Here is a 19,625-nt window from a genome sequence, read left to right as displayed (position 1 = left end):
TATTCACAGACACTCCCAAAGGAATGACTGCAAAGAAACCAAGATTTTTCTTTTCATAACACCTTCTTTTGATATTTATACATAGTTTTACTGCTTAATTTTCTCCAATAACTATAGAGTTAACTTTTAACTTTCCTTCTTTTAACTTCCTCAAACTGCGGTTGCCTGCTTGTATGGGCCCGATCCTTTTTCTTGCTACATTTTTTCTTTTCATGGGCACAGGCATTGTTTCACTACCAATTTAGCAAGGAGGGCGGGCTTTTGAATTAACCCCCCATCTATCTATTTACATACACACATCACATTTTGATGCATATTATTTATTAATAACATTTTTATATGTCTAGACTTAATACAGTCCTTCTCTGAGCCGGTGACAACCCCTCAGCACTGAAAACAACAGCATGAACAGCACAGTAAAATTCCTCTCTCGGTCTAGTTTGAGAGAGGGTTTACTACACTTTGGGAAGTGGTCCTGCTGGGTTTAGACAAATTTCAGCCAGTTGGGCAGCCCCAATGTGCCCAACCCGGTTGGCATGATCGGCTCACAATGCCCACAGGGAGGGAGAGACTTTAACCAGCTGTTCCTGTTGCAACGAGGAAGGGCTGGGGTCAGTCTGCTCCTTCAGAGTGTCCTTCTGAAAACCTGCCAGGACCTTATTGTGAGCGGGATCAGACACATTCAGATACACACCATTTGGGGTACAACAGATTGCACAATTTAATTTACAAAGCAAATTTTTTGATATTTCTTCCCCTCGGGGCCAGTGGAGGCCGGGCAACAGCTTTCTGCCTACTTTTTAGGACCATAATATGAGTATATATACGTGGCAGGAGTGCCCTTCTCTGGCATGGGAATTTACCTAGATTCCCCTTTTGCCCCCATTACGGATACCGGGCAGACAATTACAACCTAGCTGACAGGCATTCCCAAAGGGCTAACTATAAAACACTTAACAGACATGCTAGCACAGTGGACAAAACATACAACAAAACACATTACACCCCTTTGCCTTTCTTACCAGCAGTCAGGGTGTAACGCTCAATTATTTCAGCATTTACTGGCACATCTACGGGCTGTTAGCTTTAATTACTGACAGCTAGTTTTACGGCCCCTTTACTGTCTGCCTATTGCTGACGGGAGCCTTGGCCAACCTTATTTTTTAGGACCACTTCGGGGTTACTTACTTTCCCAGGGTTTATAGCGACTTCTCCCTCGGGGTTCTAACCCCAAACCTATAACCGACACAAAACAACCTTCACAATACAGGCATGGCGTTGACAAGGAGTGCACCCCTGAGGTGTACAATTCCGTTAAGGTCAAAACTTCCCTTCAGGGGAAATTGCAGTTTTGGATCATTTCTGGTATACTAATTTTATTTTTCTAAATATTTACACGTTGACGACCTATAATGTACGTACATATAAGCAGCAGGCGTGCCTTGGGGTGGGACCGGCAGGACTTTTGATTCTTTGGCCCCCATGCTTACCACAGCACACTTTACTTAAGCCAATTACATCAGGATGCTAACTCGGGGGTTACCACAGTTCTACACTAATGGCCCAACTCGGCCTGCCCTTTTTTTATGGCAGGAACACAAGGGAGCAGGTTTTCAGGCATTTTTCCTCTAGCAAACCTGCAGGAAGGCGGACAAGGGGGGCGGGCTGACAGAACAACCCGTGGTTTCCGTACGTCTCTCTTCAGCCCTGGGCACCAGCCTTTAAGCCAACGGTGCTGCAGTAGCTTTTGAGCTGACGGTACGGTTTTCTGGGGCTTCCCTCCTCTCCGAGGAAGGGAAGGGAGCTTATGGCTCCGGGGGGAACAAAAAGGGACTCTGCGGCCTCTTACAAGGCAGTGCTCAAAGAGCGGTCACAGGGCCATGGGGATATGGAGGGGTAAGGGACACAGGATAGGGAACAACACAAGCACCCTGACTGGTTAGCCACTTACCAAAGCCTGCCAGTCAGGGAAGCTTTTTAATCTTTTTTCAAGCGGGTTGTGGAGCTTGCTTTTCACAACCAACAACACTCCGGCTGCTCGGCCTTATACACACACACAGGCCGCACGGCCTTACACACACAGGCACGTTTCCTGGCACAGCTCGCCAGGGCGGAAACTACCCCTGGTCCCTCCCAACCTAGTGGCTCCGGGACGCCGAACGCCCAGCTCTAATAGGCGATCAGTTTTCTCCGGACCCAAAGAGCGTGGTCCGAGGGGCTGCCGGCACACCTTGCCTTGAGACTGAGACTGTAGCTTAGCCTACAGTAGCTCAGCCTAACCTGACCTGACCTGACCTGACCTGACCTGACCTGACCTGACCTGACACGTTTTCCGTAATTTCCCTATCCCTCCCACACCCCAACTCGAGTCTAATAAGGCCTTAGCAAGGGCCTCAGGTGCGTCTGACCATGTCCCAAGGTTGGATTCAGCTTATGACTTACCCCAACCAGAGCCTACGGACCAGTTCTTCTTTAAGCCCCTATTAGCAGAGATTTTAAAAGGTCTCTTACCTTTCAGATGGGCCCTGGGGTTGGAAAGGAACTGCCCGCGGTCCTCTGATCCAGGGATGTTATTTGTGGATCCCGGACGAGCCCCCAAATTGTCGTGGAAAAATTGACCACGCCTTTATTTTGGGTCAGACACACTGAGGCACTTTTATTATAGTACAAGCATGCATGCAGGGAGAGGGTTAAAACTCCCCTCTGCCTGTTACAAATTTTACCGAGCTTATAAAGTTTAAAACCGCAAATTAGCATTTACTTAAAATACCCTTATTTGGGAGTATCAGTTGTGACATTTGCAAGCTACTTCAGTTTTTTTTATACATGGTGTTTTCTTTTATTGTTTCTGGGCAGTTTTCGTTGGTAGTCTGCCTGCCTGTAAGACCCCTCCTTTGCGGTTGCATTGGATAAGGCTCAGCATTCTAGCTGAGCTTCCCTCAGTTCCCCTTTCTCTGGTTTCTTCATCACCCCCCCCCCCCTCATGCCCCTGATATAGACAGACAAGAATTGCAGAAGTTAACCTTTGTTCTATATAGCAATTGGGTTTTGCTAACAGACCTGGGCCTGAAAGGCAGGGGTTAGGATGCAGTTTGCTTCTGACCCTATGGGTGGGGGTCTGGATCTTAATTGTTAATAACGCCTTATTGTTTACCAAATTGCTCAATACAACTACTTCCAATAGAGTTGCACAGCAAGCCCCCTCCCAACTACATGTGCGCCCACCTACGTGCGGCTACATTGTACAAGACTTTTTATTAATTTTTCATTGCTAATATGCTGTTATACTAGGCCATGTTTCACAATTATCAGTAGGCGTTGGTTCCCCTTTCTTCTGTTGGCCTTTCGATTATGCCATATCAGCTATCCTATGTCTTAATATTAAGCTGACCTATAATGGCCTAATGTTAATTATGCTCAGCTAATTCAACATGGGGCAAGCGGGACACAGTCTGGGGCAAGTGGGACCCCTTAAAATCCCTAACACTAGCAAAAGAATCTCCCAGGTGTGTCTACCTGGCACCAGCTGGAAGTGCAATCAGTTCCTTCTAGGAAATCTCTTATGCAATCTGTCTGAGCACTGGCATGGGGCTGACCACTAGGCATGGCCTGCCACCCCAGGCAGGGCTAGCCGGCTGTGTGGAAGCTTGGCATGTGCCCACCTAGCAATCCAGTGGACTATGGCAGCCCTGAGACAGGTCGGCCCAGGGTAGCTGGTTTCTTCCCCACCCCCATTCCTTCTAGGAGTGCGCTTTGCCTGCTGCATGGTCGGTGAGTGTTTGGTTGTATTTTCCTTCTCTGTTCCATGGTTCTTCAAACACCCATTGTCCCCAAAGTAGCTCTCCTGGCTAATTAATCCCACAGAGATGAGCCTCGAGCAGGGCCCGGAATAGCCAGGGGAAATCGGATCAGCTAATGAGCTGATGGTTTATAGAGGCAGAGGGAGGGCCCTGTGGTTCCTTCAGTTGGTGCCGCAAGGCAAGCTCAGCGCTCCGGCTGCCCGCTCCTCCATGCGGCAGGAGCCATGCCAGGCCTGCAGGGAGCCACCCTGGTGGAGCTGCCTCGAAAGTTGCACCGCACATTGGCCACCAAACGAGAGCTGCAGGGCAAGGGGGCGGATATCTCGGAGTCGGTGGTGCACACGGCGGTGATGGGGCTGCTACTGATGACCAGTGAGGTAATGCACCATGCTCTTCCTTCTGCTGGCTGTAGGCAGCAGGACACCTCCAGCCTCTGGGGGCCATGAGCTGGCTGTGTGCATGTGTGTGTGTAGAGGGAATGGGTTGGACTGGCTGTGTGTATGGCTGGGCTGGCCATGTGTGGCCATTCTCCTGGGGAGACATAAGGCAGGGATCAACCTGTTTACAGTATTACGGCACGGACTCTTCCTGCTCATGCTTGAATTAGCTACTTCGCAGTCCCTTTCCCAGGTGTTCATCCTGTCTCTCTCTCATCTTCTCAGACACACCACACCCTCCTCCTGGGCTCTGGGCACATCGGACTCCGCAATCTTGGCAACACGGTAAGCACCTGGTCAGTGCTGGGGAGCCCTGGGCAGCGGGACCCCCTCCCCCCCCACACACGCTGGGGGACACTGGGGGGCAGGATGGCCCCTGTAGAAGGCTTTCTGAAAAGCCAAGAGCCTGTGTTTGATGGTGTCAAAAATATCAGTTGGTGCCTGGGAAAGTGTTTGACATGCAGAGGGGCTGGAATTGGGGAGACTTGAGGTAGCACATCCTCCCTGCATTGCACCCCCCTCTGCTGTGCCCAGTTCAGTCCTGATTCTCCCTGTGTAGACCTCACCATTGTTCACACCAGGGCAAGATGAGCGCAGCACCATGGTGTTTCACACCCGCTTTGCACTTGTGTCAGTGACACAACGTGCAGAGAATGGAGACCTGGGCTGCCTGGTTTCTACGTGACTAGGGCCATGATTCCCCGATGTGCCATGTGGGGGTGCCCCTTCCCTTGGGGGTGCCCCGCTAAGGAGATCTGAGATCGCTGAGTGCTTTAGTGTCTCACAAGTCTAATGTCATCATGGTCTATGTAACCTCGAGTCGTCCCTTCCTCGGGGTTCCCAGGTCTGTCCCTTCCCTGATGCGATGAGCACCCTTGGAATACTGCTCACCGGGGACTGTTCTCCCACTGCTGCCATCTCTGAGCCAGTGCCTGCCTGCTTTAATCCTTGTGGGATTGGGAGTGCAGCAGCCTTTCCCAGTGCACACAGGCTCCCAGAGCCCTTGGGCTGGGGCAGGTGGATGGGGATGGTGATCAGGGGCTGAGCCTGTTACTGCCAGCAGTGTGGTGGGCCGGAGCCTGCTCATGTGGATACAAAGACCCCGTTGAGTCCAATCAAAAGGCCATGCCTGTGTTGCATGGAGGAGCCAGCAGTTGTGCTGTGAGTGGAGCTGATTCACCTGCAGCCACCTTTTCCACCCAGCTGTGGTTCCCCTTGCGCCCCCTGGGCTTGTTGCCTCTGCGCTGTTCCCTGCAGCCCCAGTGCTGGAGGGCACTAAACCATCCCAGGCTGCTCGGGGGGCTTTCTGGCCCTCTGCCCAAACCCTGCTGTGTCTAGCACAGTGTCACTGCTGTGTGTCAGAGGCCCTGTGCTGCTGATGGAGATTCTCCTATAGCCCAGGTGGCAGGGGTTTGGCTGAGCCGAGTTCTGCCTGTGTTTGTCTGAGAGGCTCCGAGAGGCCTTGATGCAGCAATGAGTGGCAGCAGCTTGAGTCTAGCTGGGGAGGTGGTTGAGCAGCTGCACATGGCCAGTGACTCTGTCTTCCTGGTGGTGTTGGGGGGGTTTGATCTCTAGGGACCCTCCTCCCCATCACCAGCATCGATCCGCTTCACTGCGGGTGGCCCCCTCCTTTGGGAGCCCATTGGTGTCCCTGCTACCTCTGCTGCCAGCCGGGTCTCTGCACAGTGGCAAGAGATCTGTGGCTTCAAGAGCACCCTCTTGTGGCTGTCGGGATGGCTTGGAGCAGAGCTTGGCAGGGTGAGCTGGCTGAGAGGGGTAACGGTGGGTCCCAGTGCCCACGTGCTTGCACTGTGTGGGCTCGCCACTCTCCATGGCTCCTGGCCAGTAGGAACTACAGCCCCTCCTGGGCTGCCCAATCGCAGCTGCCCAGGTGCTGCATACAAACGGGTGGGGGAGCCAGTGCCCGGGGCGTGGGCCCGCTGTGACTGCCTGCCTGTGCCCCTCCAGTGCTTCATGAACGCTGTGCTCCAGTGCCTGAGCAGCACCAAGCCTCTGCGCGACTACTGCCTGCGCAAGGAGTTCCTCCAGGAGCAGCCCGGCGCCTCGCGGGCCCAGCAGGAGCTCACGGAAGGTAGGTGAGCCGGCCAGACGCCTCCCTGCTGCTCCCCAGCCCTGCACTCTCACAGCTGGCTCGCTTCCCAGGAGCTCCTGGGGCCTGGGTCTGGCTGCCGTGGGAGCTAATCCCCGCCCCAGTGAGCAGGGTTATGTAAGCACCCTGCTGAAGTGAGGCCAGCTGGAAAGTCTGTTACATAAGCAGCAGGGCCGAATTCCCTGCCGTGGCAGTACTGACACTGTGCCCAGCATGGCAGCGGGGTGGGCACAGGTGTATGAAGGATGGGCCCTTCTCCAGGCTCTGGAGTGCTGAGCGTGTCCGTATCGCTCTGGGCACCGCAGGGCAAGGGCAAGGCTGGAGGGCCGTCACAAAGCATGGGGGAGAGATCTTGGTGGCAGAGTCAGGAACAGGATCCAGGCATCCTGACGACTCCTGGGCTCCACTCACTGTCCTATGCTCCCTTTCACCCCATCTAGCTCATAGACTCATAGACTTTAAGGTCAGAAGGGACCATTATGATCATCTAGTCTGACCTCCTGCACAATGCAGGCCACAGAATCTCACCCACCCACTCCTGTAACAAACCCCTAACCTATGTCTGAGTTATTGAAGTCCTCAAATTGTGGTTTAAAGACCTCAAGCCGCAGAGAATCCTCCAGCAAGTGACCCGTGTCTCATGCTGCAGAGGAAGGCAAAAAACCTCCAGGGTTTCTGCCAATCTGCCCTAGAGGAAAATTCCTTCCCGACCCCAAATATGGCGATCAGTTAAACCCTGAGCATGTGGGCAAGACTCACCAGCCAGCACCCAGGAAAGAATTCTCTGTAGTTATACCGGTATAACTCTTCATGTGGACACACTTACTCCAGTACCAGAATGCCTTCTTGCAGTATAGTTAATATTGCTTTGGAAGAGGTTTAAAGTAAACAGAAAAACCCCACTCTTGTTCTGGAAGAGAAATCCCCGATAGGCAGTTAGAGTAGTTTACATATGGGTTTAATTACACCAGCATACTGACAAAACTTTCCCATACAGACAAGCCAAATCCAGTCTGTTCCTTCACCCCTCCCTGTGCCCCAGTCAGTGCCACACGCAGGGGTTTGGGGGTAGCAGTACCCTGTGGGTCTGGGGATATTTCCTGCTCTCCCACCCACCCCCAGGGCAGCTCCTGCAGGGTCCAGTTGGAGATTGGCCGCTCCCCAGAGGCAGGGAATCCCGCTCCCCCGCCCCATGGCTGCCATGCTAGCTGGGGTGAGTGAGCTGGCTGTGGGGCGGGGTAATGTGGTTGGTGGCTTGTCTCCCTTCAGCATTTGCAGATGTCATCAATTCCCTGTGGCACCCAGACTCCACCGAAGCTGTGAACCCCGGGCGCTTCAAAGCCGTCTTTCAGAAATACGTCCCGTCCTTCACAGGCTACAGGTGAGAGGGCTCCATGGGGCCCTGGACTCCTTCTCCCACAGCTATGGGGAGGGGCCATCCCAGAGCACCATGGGAATGCAGCCACCTCTGGGCAGAGTTCAGCAGCCAGCATAGTGTGCACCTGGGAGGAACCGGTCTGGCCAGGGCATGGGATCCCTGCGATCTCAGGTCTGTGCAGAGCAGCCAGGGCCTCCTCTGGGTCCTGCCTGACAGCCCCTTCCCGCAGAGGCCTGCCGGAGCGCTGCTCCTCTGCCCTTGCAGGGTGATGTGCTGAGTGAGGGGGGCCCACTGCAGCAGTGCTGGGTCAGAGCCCGGCTGCAGGGAAAGCCCCACTGCTGATGAACCCTGAGTGTGCAGAGCCGTGGGGCAACGGGAGGGGACCCTGAATGTGGACAGTCCTGGGTGGTAGAACTGAAGCCAGGGGAGGGACCCATTGTGTAGAGGGTCCTGGGGGGCAAGGCTGGGGAGGGGACCCAGTGTGTGGCAGGGGCTGGGGATGGGGCTGAGGCTGGGGGAGGGGACTGAGTGTGTGGAGGGTGCGGGGGCTGAAGCCGCAGTGTGTGGAGGGGGCTGGGGCTAGGGAAGGGGACTCAGTGTGTGGAGGGTTATGGGGGGCAGGGCTGGGGCTAAGGTGTGTGGAGGGAGCTGGGGCTGGGGCCCCAGTGTGTGGAGGATGTGGGTGTGGGGTAGGGGACACAGTATGTGGAAGCTCTTGAAGGGTGGGGTGGGGCTGACTGGCTGTTCCTGTCTCTAGCCAGCAGGATGCCCAGGAGTTCCTGAAGTTTTTCATGGACCGGCTGCACGTGGAGATCAACAGGAAGGGGCGCAAAACTCCCAGCATCCTCTCTGATACCAAATGGCCCTCGGTGCTAGAGGACTCGGACCCCCTGAGGTGAGCAGGCTGAGCTGGTCAGGGGCTGTGACTCCCAGGGACGCCACAAAATGTGGCTCGTGTTGTGAGCTGGTCCTTGTAGCCCTGCACTGAGGGTCTGAAAGCAGGACTGCCCCTGGCGACGACTCCGTTGCTGCGCAGCCGGGGCTGGGGGGCTCAAGGGGGTGGGAACCAGGCCAGTGTCCTGGCTGGGTCTGGTTAGTCTGACCTTGGCTTAGGCCCCGGGGACAGGAGCGGTGAGAGCCCTAGGGCCAGCAGGCAGCTCTCGGTGGATTTGGGGCGTAGGGTTCCCAGGCTCCCATCCCAGCAGCTGCATTGTCGCCCAGGGGGCAGGGAGCCTGCAGCGGGGGCAAGGGGGCAGGTGGGGAGGATATTGACAATAGAACGTGGGCTGCTGTCAGCCTCGGGGCTGCCTGCTCGGGGCCTGGGGAGGGAGGAGTTTGGGGTGTCTCAGCCCCGCCAGCAGGAGAGGAGCCCCCAAGGCACAACCCCACCCCTGGCTGCCTCAGCAAAGGGGCTGTGGAGAGCCCAGGCTGGTGTGTGGAGGGAGCTGCCCTTGGGGTTCCTCCCTCAGCAGCCCCCCACTATTGTCTCCCTCTTGGGTTTTTCCCAGTGATGACGAACGAGCCAACCAGATGTGGAAGCGCTACCTGGAGAGAGAGGACAGCAAGATCGTGGGTGAGCACGACTGCCCTGTCTGGCCCCAGGGCTGGGGGGTCTGATGGGCGTATGGCCTCCCCTCCCCCATAGGCAGCCTCTGGGGAGGCTGGGAGCCAGTGTCAGAAGTTCCCTAGAAGTGGGGGAGGGGAACGGCTGCTGGGTCTGTGGCCCCGCTTTCCACTCCGCCCCAAGGCCCCACCCCCGCTCCACCCCGAGGCCCCACCCCCGCTGGGCCTCTTCCTCCCAGCCCCCTCCCCCCCCCCCACCTGCCTTTGCGCCTGTCTGCTCCCTCCCCTGGAGAGGTGGGAGTGGCAGGGGGAGGGGGCTGGGGCTGGGGAAAGAGGTGAAGTGAGGGCAAGGCCTGTGGGGGGAGAGGCACAGTGCAGGTGAGGCCACAGGGGAAGAGGCCTCGGGGTGGAGTGTGGGTGGCCCTCCCACTTCTCCGGAGCTTCCGCTTTTATACCCACTGCCCATGCCCTCCCCCTCCTTGGGCCTGCGGCTGCGGGCTCTGATGGAGGTATGGCTCCATGCCCCCCTGCATCCCCTCTAGGCCCATGGCTGGGGGCTCTGATGGAGGTATGGCTCCATGCCCTCCCCCCTCCTTGGGCCCGTGGCTGGGGGCTCTGATGGAGGTATGGCTCCATGCCCTCCCACCTCCTTGGGCCCGCGGCTGGGGGCTCTGATGGAGGTATGGCTCCATGCCCTCCCCCCTCCTTGGGCCTGTGGCTGGGGGCTCTGATGGAGGTATGGCTCCATGCCCACCCCCCTCCTTGGGCCTGCGGCTGGGGGCTCTGATGGAGGTATGGCTCCATGCCCCCCCCCCGCACCCCTTCTGGGCCCACTGCTGGGGGCTGAGCCAGAGGAGAGCCCTGACTGGGACAGGCAGACTCTGCCAGGACTGTGTCTCCCTCCAGCCCCTTGTGCAAGAGGATGGGGCTTTGAGCTCGGCATGTGCCAGGGCTCTAAGTGCACAGCATCCTGCCCCTCCCTGGAGCAGGTTGATGGGCAGGGGAAGGCTGGGTCTAACCAAGCCAGTAAAAGTGCCCCAGATGGGCACAGACTCTGGAGTGTTGCCTCTTTCCCAGGTGGCATGGGCAGGATCTGAGCCCGTGTGGGGAGGGGAGAGCCACACACATTCCCTCTTCCATCTCTAGCACAGTCTGGTGTGGAGCGGCCGCGTGACAATCCCCATCAGTCACTGGTGACGGAGCCTGGCTGAGGCACTGGGCAGTGCTCCAGCCACTGACACCAGCGGTTTGGCTGGCGTCGGCAGGGTCTGGGCCCCTGGGTACGGCGGTGCTGGGTGACCCTCTGGGCACCGGCTCTCACAGCTGCCTTGGAGCGAGGGGAGGAGCTGCATGTCCCCTTGGCTCCTGTCAGGGGTGTGCTCAGTCCCAGGCCAAGCTGGGCTGGCAGCAGCCACTGAGCAGGGGACACGTGGGAGACACGTGCTCACCCCGTCCCGTCTCCCTCCCAGATCTCTTCGTCGGCCAGTTGAAAAGCTGCCTCAAGTGTCAGGCCTGTGGCTACCGCTCCACCACCTTCGAAGTCTTCTGTGACCTCTCCCTCCCCATCCCAAAGGTAGGGGCTGTGGGGGCTGGGCCAGCCCATCCTGGCTGGGGTGCACGGGGAGAGACCCGCTGCCCCCTCTGTTCTGGTTCATCCTCTCTTCGGCAGCTGGATGCACGGGCGGCTGGTGAACCGGCTGTTGGGGGAGGCTAGCTTTCGGCCCCTTCCCTTCTGCCCAAGGTGCCCCCCCCCCGTCCCCTCTCCCCCCGCAGGAGCCCAGAGCACCCTCACCCTGGCCTGCCCGAGTGCTCCCAGACCCAGAGCTCCGGGTGGGCCCCAGCTCCCTGGGCGGCGCAGTCCCAGCCCCCTAAGCATCAGGTGGGTGGGCCCCAGCCCTGGAGTGCCAAGTAGCACGATCCCAGCTCCAGTGCCAGCTGCCCCACATCCCAGCGGTCTGCCCCAGCCAGCCTGGGCTATGGGAGAGCGGGAAGGAACTGCAGGAAGGGGCCTGGGGGGAGAGCGTGGGTGGGGCCATGCCAGGCTAATTGGGGAGGCCCAGCCTCCTCTGGCCTATGATACTCGCTGCCCATGGCTGGATGCCATAGCACCACCCTGGCTTGAGGACTGTGGGGAGGCCGTGCTTCCTGCCCCCTCTTTGCCCATTCAGAGTGATGAGCTGAGCCAGCCTTGCGCAGACAGTGCTCCAGGCCTCCACGAGACTGGGGCTGAGCCTGCCCCCCTGCTCTGACTCCGCATGCCCCTCCCTGTCAGGGCTGAGCCCCCTCCCTTGCTCTGACCCCGTGCGCCCCTCCCCTGCTCTCCCTTGCAGAAAGGCTTTGCCGGTGGGAAGGTCTCTCTCCTTGACTGCTTCAGCCTTTTCACCAAGGAGGAGGAGCTGGATTCTGAGAACGCCCCGGTAAGGGAAGGGCCAGAGATCCCACCCCATTGAGTGCGTAGAGAGGGGCCCTCGCCCCGCTGTGCTTGGGGGGCCTTGACCTCTCCATCCCACAGGGCTGTGAGGAACATCCCATATGGGGTGGGGCGCTAGGAGCTGGACCGGATAGGCTGCAGAGGGCTCCAGCATCGCTACCACCTCTGTAGGGCAGTAACTGGTGCAGCACCAGCTCGGGTGCTTGGAGGCGGAGATCCAGGCACCAGGCGGAGGGGAGCGTGACGGGGGAGCAGGGAGGGACGGTAGGAGCCTGCTTGGAGCCTTGACAGAAAAGCACCAGGAGCCTGCAGCTCATGCAGGGACGTGGGAGGGCAGCTGGCACTGGTGTAACTGAGCCAGGAGGCTCTGGGCCTGGCTGTGCCAGCCACAGCGGGGCTGGAGCGTCAGCATAGCTTGGCCTCCTCCCCTGCACACTCTGAGCTGGGCTGTCCTGGGCGTTGGAGCAGGTCTGTGACAAATGCCGGCAGAGGACGAGAAGCACCAAGAAACTGACCATCCAGCGCTTCCCCCGCATCCTGGTGCTGCGTATCCTGTCTGCTGTGGTGTGGGAGTGCTCAGGGGGAGGGGAGGAAGGGGGCGAAGCCTTTTGCCTTTGGGCGCCCCATTCAGCGCTGGCTTGGCCCTGCTCAGCATCTGCGGATGTTGGGATTAGCTTGGGGTTTCCTGCTGGAGTGCGACTCCTTGGGTACAGGCCATTGCTGGCCCCATGGTCCACAGGCCTGGCCTTCCCCAGCACGTGCTGTTCTGCAGCCCTGCGTCTGGCTGGGCCTCCTGACAGCGTCCCAGCACTGGAGCGGTGGGGGCTCATAGCACAGGACACAGCAAACGTGGATGGTTCGGCAGCCTTGGTAGAGCCCGGGTGGCAGATGTCTGCCTGGTGCCTGGCCGGGATCTGTGGCCCAGGTAGCTTTGGGTGTGTCCCTGGCACTGGCAGCATGCAGTGTAGAGAGGGATGTGCCGGTTCCTGCAGGCTACGAGCCATCCTCCCCGTCAGGACAAAGGCCACCCCTACCTCTTGGTCCCCTTGCCTGTTACCTCCCTTAACCCTGCTGCTCCGCTGGCCAGACCTGAACAGGTTCTCCACCACCCGGTTCTCCATCAAGAAATGCTCTGTCTTCGTGGACTTCCCTCTGCAGCGACTCAACCTGAAGGAGTTTGCCAGTGAGAAGGCTGGTAGGTGTCCTGGCACCAGCCCACCCGGCATGTCCTGCGCTCTCCCCCTGAGCCAGGTCTTGCAGGGCGCTGGCTGGGGTGGGGAGCACACGGGCTCCTGACCTTGTTCTTGGGGAGGGAGATTCTCGCATTGCTCGACCAGCTGCTGCAGGCACCAAACCACCTTGGCCGGCAGGCCCCTGGGGTTGCTCCAATGGGGCGCAGAGCAGGGCTGAAAGGGCCCACAGCGAATAGCCCACACCTGGCCCATGCCCTTGGCTGGTGCTGTTGGCATGTGCAGTGGGCAGGGCCCTGGTAAGGAGGGAGGGGCTAAAGGGAGTGGGTGGGGCCCTAGTGGGGGGAGGGAGCAGGGGGGGATGGATGGGGCCCTTGTGAGGGGGGAGGGGCAGAAGAGAGTGGGGAGTAGGCAGGGCCCTGGTGAGGGGGAGGGAGGGGCCGAAGAGAACTGAGGGGCCGAGGAGAGGGGGAGGGAGGGGCCGAAGGGAACTGAGGGGCCGAGGAGAGGGGGAGCGTAGGGGGAGGCGGTTCAATGAAAGTGGTTGCCATGGAGCTCTGGGGGATGGACTCAGCTGCCCAGGCCAAATCCAGCCAGTTCAGCCCCACGATTTGAGGACTTCAGTAGCTCAGACATAGGTTAGGGGTTTGTTACAGGAGTGGGTGGGTGAGATTCTGTGGCCTGCATTGTGCAGGAGGTCAGACTAGATGATCATAATGGTCCCTTCTGACCTTAAAATCTATGAGTCTATTTCCTAGGAGCTGGGTGGGTTCTGGGGGAACCAGCTCCTGGACACTGAGCATCCTCCTTAGGGCTCTGCAGAACTCCCTGCAGCTCACTCTGGCAGCTCACTCTGGTTGTACCTGGACCGTGGCTCCTGCCACACGCTGGGAGTGGTGCTGAGCTGACAGGCAGTGCTCCCCACAGCACCCCCTAGAGGAGTGGAGCATCCTCATTCCCTTTCTGGAGGTGGGGAAACTAAGGCACGGGGACGCAGCTTACCCAAAGCTGCAGAAGAACTCTGTTGGAGCCAAGGTTAAAACCCAGATGTTCTGCCTCCCTGGCCTGTGCTCAGCCCACGCTCTTCCCAGAACCACCATCCTGGGCTGAGAATTTGGGACTGGAAGTGGGTGCAGCCGGGCATGGGGTAGAAGGGCAGTGTTAGCCAGGCTCAGAGGGGGGCAGGCTTGGCTGCCCCCAGAGCATGGTATCTTGACCCCTGCTGGCTCCACTAGCTAGGCCTAGCTTTGCAGAAGGCCGAGGCAGATCCTGTGCTAGGGAAGGGGATGCCAGACCTTCCACCTAGAGCGAGGCTGGAGCCCAGCCAGGAACCGCTCTACACACGCAGGGAGTTAGCAGGGGTGGCCTCTGTCCATGGCAAGGGCTCTGGGGGCAAGCAAGGGGTTCACTGCCTGGAAAGGGCTCTTGCAGGGGAGGAGGAAGTGTGTCAGGGGATGGCTGCGTGGAGAAGGCTGTGGAGGGTGGGGATGTAAATACTGTTTTGTAAGTTAACCATTTAAACTATTAAATTTTTTTGTTTAAATGGTTAACCGGTTAAGCGGCTGGGGCTGAGATCGATCTGGCCAGCGTGGCTGCGGCTGCTCTGGCCAGGCAGCCCGGGGTTAACTGTTAAGGGCGGTTAACCGGTAAGACTACTGCTTACTGGTTAATATTTTACATCCCTAGTGGTGTGTGTGTGTGTGGGGGAGTGCTGGGTGTGACTGCGTGGTGAGGGCTCTGGGGGCCTGGGGGAATGCCGGGGGCTGGGGGAGTGGTGAGGACTCTGGGGGAGTGATCAGGACTCGGGGTGGGGGGAGGAGAGGGGGGGGAGTGGTGAGGGCTCTGGGGGAATGCCCCGGGGGCTGTGTGGAGAAGGCTCTGGGGGAGTGGTCAGGACTCGGGGGGGGGGGAGCTGGGGGAGTCGTGAGGGCTCTGAGGGAGTGGTCAGGACGGGGGGCTGGGGGAATGCCCCAGGGGCTGCGTGCCAATGCCTGAGCCGTCGTGTGTTGCAGGGAGCCCGGTGTATAACCTCTACGCCCTGTGCAATCACTCGGGCAGCGTGCACTACGGTCACTACACCGCCTTCTGCAGGGACCAGTCTGGCTGGCGGGTCTACAACGATTCCCGGTATGTGGGGGGCAGGGCGCTCCTGCAGCCATGGCACTGGGGTGGGCGCAGGGTGAGACCCTGAACCCCCTAGAGGAGGCCAGTGGGCCTATAGCTGCGGGTCTGTGTCTGAGTGTGATACTGTGACGTGCTGCAAGGAGGGAGGGTCCAGCCCTGGCACAGTGGGGGCATTCCTAGGTCCTGCACCAGTGACAGGCATTCCTGGGAGGGGCTGCCCCTCACTTGCTGGCTGGCTCCAGTGAGCCAGTGCACCAGAGGCGGGGAGCCCTGAACTGCTCTGAAAGCTGAGAACCCCCTGCCCTGGGGCCAGCCAGGCCGCTCCCTGGTCAGTGATGGCACACAGTGCTGCTGGCAGCTGCTGCTGTGTGGCAGGAGCACTGCCGGGGTAGCGGCTGGGAATAGAGCTTGCACTGGCACTTTGGCTTAGCCTGCAGTGCATGGCCCTGGCCCTGGGGGGGCGCTGGCGGGCTGGGCTAGGCAGGCGGGGTGCGGAGCTAACGCCATCTCCTCCCTACAGCGTGTCCCCGCTCAGCGAGAACCAGGTGCCGTCTAGCGAGGGCTACGTGCTCTTTTACGAGCTGGACAACCATCACGGGAAGAAACAATGAAGTGTTGGACCCTGGCGCCTGCGCCGCAACCCTCTTACCTCAGAGACTGAACCCGGCTCTCGGGGATCCTCGGCCCCCCACGGGCCTGGAGGTGGTGTGGGGGATGGGCAGCCCACCTGCTCACCAGTGCCTGGGGGAAGATGAGACGTGCTGACCCACTGGACAGGGGCAAGGAGCCTGGCCTGCCCATCGCTGGGTGTGGTGGGGAGGGGCCTGGCGTGGCCCCCACCCCTGCTGTTCTGGCACAGTGGGGGGGCTTTGTGCACACAGTGAGGCTGTAAATAAACCCAAGAGCCACCCCCCAGGCAGGAACTTTTTGTGAATAAATTTACTAAGAAAAGTGCCCAGGCTGTCTGTGGGGGGAGAAGGGCCCTGCTGGGCGCTTGGGCTCAGCTCTCCCCCTTCCCCCCCGCCTGGCCTCGCCCTGTGTCTGCCTGGCGCCAGGACCAGCTGCTGCAGGCCGAGGTGGAGGAACCTGCAACTGCTGTCCTGGGCCCAGCGGCTTAGTGCCAAAGGGACGGGAGAGCCGGAGCATGCGCAGCCTGCATGTTACGCTGGGAAGGAAGCCTGGTCTCAGCGCACACGGCCAGCCCCGGGTGAGCTTGGCCTGGCCAGCAGACGGGGCCCAGAACACAATGCCGTTGGCATGAGAAACACTGAGAGCCTGGTACACCTGGGATATCTGCCTCTGGCCGGGATCCTGCCACAGCGAGGGCCACCCACCAGGACAGAGCTCCTCTGGGACAGGGATGCGGGGAGCAGGGACCGTTTTCTGTCTGTTTCCAGCGCTGAGATGGCTGAAGCCAGCAGCCCCAGGGGACTGATGGATCCAGACTAACCGTGGGGGTGAGTAAGGAGGTAGAGGGGAGGGCTGGGGACAGATCAGGAGCTCTGCTCCAGCCAGATGGTGCTTGAGCTGGTGGCCAGACACCCCCAAGGAGACAGCAGGGCCAGCTGGGTGGAAGGAGGCAGGGCTGGAGCCAAGCGTGGGGCTGGGAGGTGCTAGCAGAGGGGAGAGGGATAGCTCAGTGGTTTGAGCATTGGCCTGTTAAACCCAGGGTTGTGAGTTCACTCCTTGAGGAGGCCACTTAGGGATCTGGGGCAAAAATTGGTCCTGCTAGTGAAGGCAGGGGGCTGGACTCGATGACCTTTCGAGGTCCCTTCCAGTTCTAGGAGATTGGTATATCTCCAATTATTACCTATTACCAGAAAGCTGGTCCTTGAATTTGTTTGTGGATGAGATTTAACACCCCCTCGTACGTTCCCAGAACACCGGCAGCTCTGGCATGTCTCGGCACGGTGCAGGCCTGTCCCCGCCGGCCTGAGGGCGTGTGCGAGCTCACGCTGCACGGGCAGAGTAACCCCCGGTACCGTCTGGGGGACAAGCCTCAAGTGGCCCCTGCCACAAACGCCCAACAAGGGGGGGAGGGTGACCATTCAGCTGCTGCCTCCTCCCCATCAGCCCCAAGGCCTAGGGCTGGCAGGTTCCCCATGCTGCCGGGATCCCACTGCTCCGCAGCCACAGCCTGGGGAGGGCTCCTGAGGGCTGCGCTGTGTGTTGACAAACATGCCGTGCTGGTTGCCAGGAGTTAATTAGCCCTAGCTGGTGGGGAAGGGGAGGCTGCAATCTCAGGGGCCTGCGTCCCTCGGGCTGCCCCAGTTGCTAAAGCGCTGCAGCGTGTTTATAGAAAGCCTGGCTTCCCCACGGCCCTTCGGGCTGCTTATTTCGGGCTCTCACAAGTTAAAAGGGCAGCAGAGAGGCCTCGGGAGGGTGTGGGGCACCATTCCTGCCCACAGCACTTCACTGCCAGGCTGTGAGGGGAGCCAGGCCCGGGCAGGTGAACTCAGTGCCACTACATGTGCCAGCCCAGCGAGACGCCTTCCCCGCCAGGAGAGGCAGGAATGGTCAGTAGCCTTTTGCCACGAGAGCTGTTTCTATGGGCTGCCGCTGCTCCCTCGCATGGGGCAATTTAAACAGGCCAAAGCCCTGGAGGGGGCCTCTGGGGGCCCCCTCTCCAGCTCAGTTGCCTGGGATCCAGCCTCTACATTAATGTTACCCCAGAGTCTCAGGCATGACCTTGAAAAGCCTCATCAGCATCACCCCCAGGGCTGCTCAGACCGGTTCTCTGATGCAGCCTGCCAGGTGCGGAATGGGGTGTGTCATGGGCCCTGGCGCTGCCAGTAGCCGGGACTTCTGGGTTCTCTTCATAGTTACAGCAGGGTCCTACTCCTCCCCCACCCCCCCAAGGGAGGGTTTGGTTTCCTTGGTGGCCGTAAAGGTCCTTGGCATTAGGGTGCTGGAGACGTGCATGGCTCTGGGGGGTTCCTCCCATCTGGGGTGGCCCAGGGACTGAAATGGATGGGCCTGCTGCTCTCTGAGCAGGGCTCCTGGCCCAGGCTGCCAGATGGGATGGTGCAAGTCACACGTACCCGGGTCGTGTGAGCCCACAGCGGGGCAGGGGCTGTTGGCACCTGACAGCAACCAGCCGAGGGCCTTTCCCAGCACCCAGCTGGCCTTTAAATGGGCCCCAGAGCCTTGGCCACATGGGACTGCAAGGAAGGATTCTGAGAGCAGCGGGGCCTCGGAGCTCTGCCGTTACCTTTTGGGCCAGGCCTCACTTGCAGGCGATGCCTGGACAGCCCTGAGGCTGGCAGGTCGGGGCTAGGCTAGCCCTGAGCTGAGAGCGTGTAGTGCACCTCTGGCTGGGGCAGAGCTGGGTGGCTCAGGATTTAGGCGCCCTCTGCTCCAAGCGCCTGCCTGGTCACTAATTTGTTTGGCTGCTGAGGGGGGTCAGTTCCTCAAGCTGCTTGACTGAGCTCACTGGATTGGAAGCAGCGGCTTTTCTCTCCTCTGTAAGCCGCAGTCCAACCCCCCGTGCCCTGACTGAGGGTGGGGAATTGGAGTCATTTGATGTGTCCATATGTGTGACTGAGTTTTCCCGGGCACTGGGAGCCGCTACATACGGAGCGTACAAGGGAGCAGGTTGGGACGCAGCCCCTCGACGTTGGTACAAAGGCCCCGTCAGGAGCTGACTTGAGTCTAAGAATGGAAACAGAGAAGCTTGATGGCAGCGGGAGTCCCAAGGCCTGGCCATTAACTGGCAGCCCAGGAGGGTGGACATGTGAATTCAGCCTGGCGACAGCTGGGAACAGAGGAATGAGGAGTCCAGGGGTGGCTTTAAGGTGCTGCTCTGCAGAGACAGGGGCCCCGACAGAGAGCTTGAGAGAGCCAAACGGGGGCCCAGGGGAGCCTGCCGAGATGGATTCTGACTTGAGCCTGGCATTGCCATGTCCCAGTATTGGGGCAGTGGAGGATGCCCAGGTGCTGCGTGCCTGTGACTAACGAAGGCTGCCTAGGGTCGCTGCAGACACTCCCTGTCTGAGCTCAGTTGGACTTGCTGCAGAGTCAGGGGGCTGGAGCCTGAAAGCTCCTGTTCGGAGCTGTGGGGTTGCATGTCCCACCCCAGAAACAATGTGGGCGCCTGGGGTCTGGCACACTAATGAGGTCACTCCCAGGGCCTGTATGAAGGCCAGGGCCTAGCCCAGACCCTGAGGAGCTATGACAGAAGGGATACGTGTGCAGCCGTGTGCCAGGATTGCCCTCATGTCTCTGCCCAAACTTCTCCTGCCCTCAGTGCTGTGGATGGGGGGTTTGGGAAGGGTGGTGTGGGGGTGATATGGGGACTGGGGGCACTATTGGGGGCAGCTGGGGCTTGGGAGGGGCAGCATTGGAGGTAGGGGCAGTGGGGGGTGATATGGGGCTGGGAGGGGTGGTAATGGGGCAGTGGGGTTAATATGGGGGCTGGGGTGGTATAGGGGAAGTGGGGTGATATGGGGCTGGAGTGGTATTGAGGGTGCTACAGGGGCTGGGAGGGGTTGGGGGCAGTATTGGGGCAGTGGAGGGTGATATGGTGCTGAGGCAGCATGGTGGGCTGGGGGTGGTATTGGGGCAGGGGTGATAAAGGGCTGGAAGAGAGAATG

General features: G+C 59.4%; 1 protein-coding gene across 5 annotated transcripts in view; it reads left to right on the top strand.

The window, feature by feature from the left end:
- Positions 1-15,985, top strand: part of USP21 (ubiquitin specific peptidase 21) — a 37,508-nt gene extending 21,523 nt beyond the window's left edge. For all 5 annotated transcript variants that reach the window (XM_039513054.1, XM_039513053.1, XM_039513056.1 and 2 more), the window contains 11 exons: positions 4,463-4,522; positions 6,206-6,329; positions 7,617-7,728; positions 8,483-8,620; positions 9,234-9,298; positions 10,758-10,861; positions 11,619-11,705; positions 12,188-12,266; positions 12,807-12,914; positions 14,922-15,036; positions 15,554-15,985. In XM_039513054.1, the coding sequence (XP_039368988.1) occupies positions 4,463-4,522; positions 6,206-6,329; positions 7,617-7,728; positions 8,483-8,620; positions 9,234-9,298; positions 10,758-10,861; positions 11,619-11,705; positions 12,188-12,266; positions 12,807-12,914; positions 14,922-15,036; positions 15,554-15,644 (1,083 nt within the window). In that variant the 3' untranslated portion in view covers positions 15,645-15,985. The remainder of the gene's footprint in view (positions 1-4,462; positions 4,523-6,205; positions 6,330-7,616; positions 7,729-8,482; positions 8,621-9,233; positions 9,299-10,757; positions 10,862-11,618; positions 11,706-12,187; positions 12,267-12,806; positions 12,915-14,921; positions 15,037-15,553) is intronic.
- Positions 15,986-19,625: the final 3,640 nt, after the last annotated feature.

The sequence above is a fragment of the Mauremys reevesii genome, linkage group 24 (genome assembly GCF_016161935.1).
Source record: "Mauremys reevesii isolate NIE-2019 linkage group 24, ASM1616193v1, whole genome shotgun sequence".
NCBI classification, from domain to species: domain Eukaryota; kingdom Metazoa; phylum Chordata; order Testudines; family Geoemydidae; genus Mauremys; species Mauremys reevesii.
The sequence above is the reverse complement of the archived record's forward strand: the minus strand, read 5'-3'. Positions and strand labels throughout refer to the sequence as shown.